The sequence below is a fragment of the Acyrthosiphon pisum genome, chromosome A3 (assembly GCF_005508785.2).
Source record: "Acyrthosiphon pisum isolate AL4f chromosome A3, pea_aphid_22Mar2018_4r6ur, whole genome shotgun sequence".
In the NCBI taxonomy this organism is placed as follows: Eukaryota; Metazoa; Arthropoda; class Insecta; order Hemiptera; family Aphididae; genus Acyrthosiphon; species Acyrthosiphon pisum.
The window spans coordinates 27,573,570-27,582,566 of NC_042496.1; the positions used below are offsets into that span (position 1 = coordinate 27,573,570).

The 8,997-nt window shown below is 28.8% G+C and overlaps 4 protein-coding genes across 4 annotated transcripts in view; 3 read left to right on the top strand and 1 right to left on the bottom strand.

The window, feature by feature from the left end:
- The window catches only part of LOC100161124 (serine protease inhibitor dipetalogastin), a 27,715-nt gene extending 25,905 nt beyond the window's left edge, over positions 1 to 1,810 (top strand). Inside the window, exon 9 of the mRNA XM_001945418.3 lies at positions 665 to 1,810. Coding sequence (XP_001945453.1) covers positions 665 to 896 — 232 coding nt within the window. The 3' untranslated portion in view covers positions 897 to 1,810. The remainder of the gene's footprint in view (positions 1 to 664) is intronic.
- On the bottom strand, positions 1,799 to 6,011 carry LOC100159080 (N6-adenosine-methyltransferase catalytic subunit). Its single transcript, XM_001945477.5, has 12 exons — positions 5,856 to 6,011; positions 5,360 to 5,575; positions 5,066 to 5,294; positions 4,845 to 5,008; positions 4,684 to 4,775; positions 3,848 to 3,974; positions 3,614 to 3,776; positions 2,781 to 2,941; positions 2,549 to 2,693; positions 2,328 to 2,475; positions 2,064 to 2,242; positions 1,799 to 2,004 (listed from the first exon to the last, which is right to left on the bottom strand). Exons 2-12 carry the CDS (start codon positions 5,484 to 5,486, stop codon positions 1,887 to 1,889), a joined length of 1,653 nt encoding a protein of 550 aa, XP_001945512.1. The 5' UTR covers positions 5,487 to 5,575; positions 5,856 to 6,011; the 3' UTR covers positions 1,799 to 1,886.
- Positions 6,012 to 6,053: 42 nt separating this feature from the next.
- Positions 6,054 to 7,994, top strand: LOC100569671. The gene is made up of 4 exons (XM_003246469.4): positions 6,054 to 6,412; positions 6,497 to 6,648; positions 6,711 to 6,839; positions 7,553 to 7,994. Exons 1-4 carry the CDS (start codon positions 6,318 to 6,320, stop codon positions 7,669 to 7,671), a joined length of 495 nt encoding a protein of 164 aa, XP_003246517.1. The 5' UTR covers positions 6,054 to 6,317; the 3' UTR covers positions 7,672 to 7,994.
- The window catches only part of LOC103310236 (histone H1-II-like), a 2,464-nt gene continuing 1,201 nt past the window's right edge, over positions 7,735 to 8,997 (top strand). The window contains exons 1-2 of the mRNA XM_008187819.1: positions 7,735 to 7,849; positions 8,759 to 8,944. Of these exons, the coding sequence (XP_008186041.1) occupies positions 7,735 to 7,849; positions 8,759 to 8,944 (301 nt within the window). The remainder of the gene's footprint in view (positions 7,850 to 8,758; positions 8,945 to 8,997) is intronic.

Sequence of the window (8,997 nt, forward strand, 5' to 3'; positions counted from 1 at the left end):
CGTAATAAATTATCATTAGTGTAAGTGACTGTTTATAAAATAAATAGCAGAGCGCACCCGTACGTGGACGCATTTAAAACACTAATAATTAAAATGTGAATTTTAGTAAAACACTGAAACTTAGTTTCGTATTTTCAATATTATAGCTTACTGAGTGACATTACAGTATGAGCACTTATTTTACAAATTGAAAAGAAAAAGTTTATCTAGGCTTGTATAGCAGTTGATTTTCTATATTTTATTTTCAATGTCCAATATTTAACTCCAAGACTTGTGATATTTTACTTTTTGAGTTTTAATTATTAAGTTTGGTAATTAAAATATCTATAATTGACTTATAAACAGGCATAGATTAACTTCTCTTCTACAATATTGATAATAGGTGTATTTACTCTCAAACCACTCAATAAACCATATTATTGGAAATACAAAAATACATTTTCATAGCATTTTTCAATACTATTCGTACCCCTTTATATCCAAATGTTTGTGGATTAGGAAAACTAACTAACTGAAAAGTGAAAATGCACACTAAAAAAAGTTGTTTTGGGATTTAGCTGGGCAACTTGGAGTTGGTTGGACTCATTACAACGTGTTAAAAATATATATTCCAACGATACAGGTTCAAAGACCCAGAGTCCTGATTGTATTTATCTTTCCGCAGGAAACACGTGTACGTGGTGCCCATGAAGAGGTGTCTGACCGGATTCCAGTTCAAAGGATGTCAGCGGGTGTGTCCGACTCTGTACGACCCGATTTGCGGCACCGACCTGAAGACCTACAGCAACGACTGTTTCTTGGAAATGGAGAACTGCCGGTCCCGGTCGCTGGTTAGCAAACAGTATCATGGCGTTTGCGGGCAGCCCACCGAAGAGCCCAAAAACTATTTGTACTGATCCTACATAATAATATTATTTATTATAATATACTATAATGCATGATGAAGTATACATATATTATTATTTATTATTATTATTATTCGCTAAGATTTTAATATTATGTTGCGTTTTTTTTTCATAACGCATTACGTACATACTTGATTTGTATTTTAATTTAATATGATTTTCTTAAACATTAGAAGGGTTTATTTACATCCGTGATTTGTCAATATATTAAATTAAATTGTATATTTTAAATGTTAACCACAATGGCAGAAGTCGGGGGAGGCTTTCCAAAAGTCCATCAAGCCCACTCCTTTTTTAATTGTGTGGGATCGAAGCCTCCCGCTCACATAGATGTTAAAAATGTTAGTTTCCCTGAAATTTTAATGAATTTCCGCTTATGGTTAACCACCTCAAATGTGTTAGAATTGATGTCAATACCAAAAGTAATTTTATAAAGTGTAAATCATTGTAACACATTTTTCTCTACTTATGAAATTCTTAAAACACCAAACGTTTTATTTCTTATATAAATTTTATGTACTACATTATTATAATATTATATAATTGAGCGACGTGGCATGAAAATCAATCAAATTCAAACATATTACCTAATTCTTAGGTTCTAGGGTATTGAATTTTAATTTTAAGATTATTTATTAATTAATAATATATTGTATTCTCAAACAAATTATATACTTAAGCATTGGCCTGTCGGGTCTTACCCGACCTGAGAATGTTAAATAAAGCAAGTGCCAATACAATGTCATATTATATACAAATTAAGATAAAAATAAAATGACATTTTAACTAAATAAATTTGTCAATTGATTTTGGGTACTTTTATTTGTCATAATTTAATAATTTCATATTTACTATTAATTTACAACAAATAAATAACGTAATAAAATAAAACATTTGAAAACTGATATTTGTTCTTTCTTGCATTATCATTACAACAATTAATGGATCGATACAACAGCAACAATAACAATATAAACAAACTCATGTATTCCTATTTAATGTTGTCAAACAATTTCCTGATGGGTATGCTTTTCTGAACTTTGTTATGAGATCTTGATCAGTTAGTCTGATACCTTCTACCTGATTTCCAAGTGTAATCCTGCATACAAAATTTCATTAAAATTAAATAATACGATTGATAGCAAAATATAAACTTACCAGTTGGGTTGAATATTATGAGACCGTCCAAATAACTCAATTTTTCTAGTAAAGGGTGACAATCGTTCTATAATACCATATATTTCATCAGGCTTGTGACTAGTGTCTCGTACTTCAGCAACTATAACGTCACAATCCAAACCACAGTTCAAACTGGGAGGGTTGCCTTTCTTGCCAACCTTAAAAATATACAATATGTCTCACTTAATTTGTATCACTAGATGTAGGGCAAACATTATAGTTCATAAATATTAAATAACTTACCAAACAATGTTCTTTGCCATGATTCAGCCAGTGACCTGTTCGGCCAGTCCTTATTATCCTTTGCAACTGGTTAGTTTTCACCCAAATTATCTCATCTACTCGTTCATAACCCCATAATTTTAGACATTCTCTGCCGAGCTCCATAGCTCTTTAAAAAAATGATGTTATTACAACGGTAACAATTGAATACAGTTAATGCAATTATTATGCTCTAAGCTTACCGTCCAGTAACCCATAAAAATATAAGTCCTTCATCCTGCAATTGTGGAATACCCAATCGCCGCATTTCATCATCAGATAATGTACCATAAGGAAGTTCCATATGAATATCCCATGGGGGATCAGCCATAATAACGGCAAATTTTCCTATATTACACAACAATGTATGAAGACTAAAATTAATAAATCAGACAGACTATGTCCTTGATAATTGAATATTGACTTATTACTCACCTAAAAAAGTGAAATCCATAAACCTCAAATCACACTGAATCCACTGACATGGAAGCAATTCAGACTTACCATTAATCAACCCTGTTTTGGATGGAAAACTATTAAGGGCGTTTACTAAATTCACTTTACTAGTAACACCATCAACTGCATAGTGAACATATCTATAGGAAGTAAATAGCACAATTTTACAAGATATAAGAAATAATTTTTTTTTAAATATTTATTATCCATATTATGTAATTTATTTATTCATTTTTATACAAAATCAAATATTTAAATAGTAAAGTAAATACTAATAAATAACAAATATTTATAGTATTTTTAATCAGTTATGGTAATAAACAAAATTAAGAGTACAAGTTAAGAGTTTATGAGTATGACAGATGAACTGAAAAACACTATTATATCCGGGATAATATTTAACTCTATAGATAATAAGCTTAATATCGGTAAATACTAAAATGAAACAAAGATATATAAGAAATAAGTTATTTAAATGATAACAAGTTTCTAACAGTTTAGAAAAAGCCCCATTAAAAATCTTAAGAAATAGGCCATTTGTGATAAATTCTTATTATATTCTTTCACATATACAAGTATAAAATTAATGTCTAATACCATACAATTTTACCAACACCCAATGTATATTATATAATAATAGCTCATCTGACAAATATATATGCATCTGGCGTTAATCTATTCACTGTAATACCTAGAATATTTACCAATAAATGTATTTATAATCTGATATGTCAACATTATAATATTACCTTCTAATAAGTAATTATATTAAGTTTTATAAATATATCAGCATAAAATGTATTGATACTTACTTACACGTATCCATGTGAAAACAAGTGTTTAGAAAAGAACAATCACCTAAAGTTTCATCAGTATGCATTTGGATAATTTTTTTGAAATGAAGCTTTTTACAAACATGTCCTTCCATGCAATCTGATCGAGTGCCGTGTGGACAAAATTCCATAACATGTGTTCCTATTATAAAAAAATATCTATTAGTATTAACTGTGGGTTATTAATTTTTTTATAATGCTTGATATCTTTACCTCCTTTAGATCGAAATTTTTCACATAAAGATTTCTCTTTAACTGTTTGTTTTGTAAGCAGTTCCATTATTTCTTCACTAATTTTTTTAATTTCTTTTTCTCTAATGGAAGGCATTGAAATAAGGGACTAAACCAGCATATTATAAACAGCATTTTGATTACTTAATGAATTTTACTTATTACTTAACAAATTACATTTGGATCAAGTATACCTTGCTACTCAAGAAATTAAATTAAAATTACTTGAACTTACATATTTCATCTCCCTGAATTAAGAACAATAGTCAATTATAATGTGTTGCTCGGACTTCATTTTGATTATGATTAATCTACAATAGTATAAATTACCAAGCAAGAAAAATGATTACGATGGGGTAAGGAAAATCTAATAGGAAGATAATTCAAAACTGGTATCTGATATCGACCATAGAATGGATAATTAAATATATTTTCTCAATTCAATTAATTAGAGTGCAAAACAATAAAAAAAAAAAAAATTTATAATAATTAGTAATGTATTAAACAAATAATTACAACAATGGGGTTTAATACCAAATGAAGACATTAATTTAAGTTGAAATTATGAAATTACTTTATGATGCAACATCATATCAATAGAACTTGTCTAATTATTATAATTTTTCGGAAATCTAGACACCGTCTATCAACAAATGTTAAGGATGATTCTCAACATGAATTTAAAATGGCTATAATATCAAAACAAAGTCCGAGTAACAATTTCTGATTTCACTACCATTTTAAAGTTGGTAAAATTCCTAAGTCGTTTTAATTCTCGAGGTACATGGTAAACTACACTTTTCTCACATTCTACTCACCATAATGTCATCATCAGACTCATCAGACTTCTTAAAATCAGCTGATAACTTTTGTACTTTTGGATTTTTTAAACATTCATCAATATCTTCATCTGAAAATTGTTTAAGTTCATAGTTATCCACTATATAACATACTGTGTAACAAAAATAATGTGATTTACATTCAAGTTGTTTGATTTTATCTTCTATCAGTAAGCGAGATTTTTCAAGATACAAATTTGAATCAACCTCTGATGATAAACTATTAGTCATTGCAAGCAGTTTTGAATGTTCAGCTGTTAATACTTTCAAACCTTGCTGGCCATCAATTGTAATATTTTTTAAGCTAAATAAATAATATTATGAGATATTATAAAATGGAATTTAATAAAACAAAAAAAACCTTATAAGATTTTGTGCAGCAAATTTGAGTAGCAAATTAACAACAGATGAATGTGATATGTAAGTAGAATCTTTTTTTAAAAGATCAGTCACTAATTGATGAGATGTGATTGGAAGATTAACTGATACATCAACAAGTATTTCAAGTAATACACGTTCACCGCCTACTTTGCTCCAATCAAAATCTGATTCGTTTTCTGCATTACTTGTACTTGGCAATAAAGATCCTCCTGTAAATTTAATTATTATAAATTACCAACACTGAATCATACTGACATATCTAGTTCACACTTACTAGGAACAATTTTATCAGATGCCTCATTTAGAATAACTTGCCGCTCTATTTTTCTCTTCTGAAGTTTTTCTCGCAGTGAATTCCGTTTGCTTTTCACAGCTTGAATCTCTTGCCAGGCATCAGACATGATTAAAACATTTAAATTGTAATCCCAATCAAAACGATTGAATCAATCGTCGACAGTAAAATTAATTTGTATTTATGTGTCACATTTTCCTGTTGTAAATTGAAATAAAAAACAGGTACATTATCATAATATTATTGTACACATCGTAGCATACATCTAAATGAAGGAAATGATTGTTTTAAAAATCGGGTATTTTTAATTTCCATAATTTATTGAGTTTTACAAATAAAAAAAATAAAAACAGATCATGCTTTGAAGTCATTCATGAAGCAATTCATCGGATTTACACAATAAGTAATGGTTTAATACTTAAATACTATTAAAGTCTATAATTAATAAAATAAACGTTGAATTTTGAATTCGACTCACAATATTATTGCATGATTACAACGAGAAGTAAACAACAAATTCCTCACAAATCGGGAAGGGGTCAGATCTTCTGCTGATAAGCGTAATCAGTCCTGTTAATCCGTGTTATCAGAGGGTGGACACTTTTTGACGGCGGGCCGATAATAGAGAATCGGTCATAGCCACGATCACGATGTAGGTAAAACCTACATCGTGGCCACGATTTAAGATACTATCTTTATTTAAACTATCTATATTTAAATCGTGGTCATAGAATATTCTGTGGTAATGATAAGTACCACATTTTTACGTTATTGTGATTACAAATTTATGTTTATTGTTTGGTCTGTCCGTGCCGTTTGTAACGTTTACTCGTGACTCCTTTGCACTTAAGACCTTAACGCTGTTTTTGTATTTTGAATTTGTTTGTTTGATCGAAATTTTATATTTTTCAAACTAACTGTTTTATTCTGTGCTATCATCATGGTGAATTTATGCATTGTGAAAGATTGCAATAATTCTAGTAAGTTGACTTTGCAGAAGTACAAACTATTTAAGGTACCTAAAGATGAATTACGGTAAGTTTAACCTAGCCTGTCACTAATGTATATAAATTATAATATATTATGCTTACATATCTAATTATAATTTTATAAATTTAGTCGTAAGAATTGGCTGATAAATTGCAGTCGTCAAGACTTATTAGGAAAATCATCAGATCACCATCGGGTGTGTTCAGACTATTTTGAGGACAAAATGTACTCAAATCCTAATAAAACAGTTTTATTGCCTACTGCTGTTCCTACCGATTTGTGTAATTATAATTTTACATATTACATATTTTATACTTAACTGATTATTATTTATTTTTTATAGCAATGATCATTAAAGAACATAGTTGCAGAGCTTCATGTGTTGATACTAGTATATCAGATCCATTATTATTTAATAATTCAGTTGCCACGAGTACTCCAACAAAACAAAAGGAGTCAATTTATATTTCTTGTAAGTTTTTGTCATTATGTAAATATTATTACCTACTTTATTAGTATTATAATATAATATGATATATTTTTACTGTTGTAAAAATGTATATAAATTATTGGAACAGACATAATTATATATTGTTCAAAATGACAAGGATTATACAATGACTATTTACTTTTGTATATAGTAGATAGTTATTTAAAAATGTTTGAATATAGGTTGTATAGAAAAATAATTTGAGCATTGTAATGAAACACCGGTGTCATGTTGACGTTAAAATCATAATATGGTAGACTATTAAAGACAGATGCTTAATAGATAAGTGTACTGTTGTACCTAAAATTAAGTTAAACATAGACTGAAATAGAATACAATACAATGAAAAACAAAATAAATTAACTTAAGTAACTTCTTCAAATGAAAAATTAATTCGTTAATTTCACGTTAATTAAAAAAGAAATTTAGTAAGTTAAAAGTCTAGGTAATGAAAAGTGAAAATTAACTAGTTAGGTTAAAAATTTAAAATAAAATTAATTTTAACTTTTTTACTCGTTAATGCCCAGCATTGATATAAATTGATAATGTTCTTACCGGAGTTCAGTTGTATTATAAGATAGATATAATTTTATATTATTATAGATCAAAATAAAATAGAAATAATTCACTGAATTAAAACTACAAACAGTTTATTTTATTTGCATATTTAGTATTTATATTTTGTTTTTTTTTAGGTTCACTATCTCCAAGTTCATCATATTCTGCTGATTGTTCGATCTCCTCATCTACTCAAACTATACAAATTCTCTCATTACATACCCCAAGAAAGAAAAAGTATAGAGCTGAACTTTGAGAAATTAAAAATAAATACGAACAATTAGAACAGAAAATTAATGCGTTGAGTGAAGAAGTAACTATGAAAAATAGTGCAAATGCAATAGACGTGACTTCAGTTGAATTGTTTAACAGAGTAGTTGAAGCACATTTACCTCCTAACATGTGCATGGTTATAAAACAGTATGTTGAAATGGGTAAGAGAAAACCTCAGGGCTACCATTATTCAAGTCAAATTAAGTAGTTGGCACTAACTATATATTTTTTTTGTCCGTGTGTGTACACATTTTTAAAATCATTACAGTCAACTCGCGATATAACGAATTTCAAGGGACCGAGAAAAAAATTTGTTATATCGAAAGTTCGTTACATCGAAATTATATTATACCGCGATATTTTCAAGGGACCGGTAGTTTTATTCGTTATATCAAGATTTTCGTTATATCGATATTCGTTATATCGCGAGTTGACTGTATTACAATTGCCAAGTCCAAGAACATTACGCAGAGTCACAGAAAAGATTAATATAGTGCCTGGATTAAATGACATCATTTCGAAACTATGGAATTGAAGATCAGTAATTTAAAAGATGATGCAAAGGATTGTGTTTTATGCATTGACGAGATTTCAATCAAATCACATTTATTTTATAATCTTTCTCAAGATTATATTGTTATATTGTAGGATTTAATAATTCATATGACAGAAAAACATACGAACCAGCAAAGCATGTACTCTGTTTTATGTTGAGAAGCATAAATTATGATTGAAAGCAACCTATTGCATATTTTTTTATTAACAAAAGCTGTACTAGAATTCACCTTCAAAATACCATCTTTGCTGTCATCAGTCGTATTCAAAAGACATCACTCAATATTAGAGTATTAACAAGCGATCAAGGATCAAATTTTACTAGTTTTTCCAAAACAATGAATGTGTTATGTGAACGTCCATTTTTTTATGTTAATGGCCAAAAATTTTATTATGTATCCATGTACCACATCTATTAAAGTCAACAAGAAATAATTTTTTCAAGTATAGTTTAACTTTTTTAAATGGTACTACTGAGAAAAAATATCTTGTTGACTTTTATAAATCGGATCAAGGCTGGAATCGGCTTGCAACCAAGTTATCTGAAACACACATCAATCCAGGACCATTTCAAAAAATGAAGGTCAAATATGCAGCTCAAGTTTTTAACAATACAGTAGCAGCAGCTATGCAATCTTGTGTTCAAGGTGGTTCATTGCCTTTAATTGCAGAAACTACTATAACTTTTACTAAGCATATTGGTTTTCCCCGAGGCTTTTGAAAACTACAGGAAATGTTGTAATTTCGATCCCCC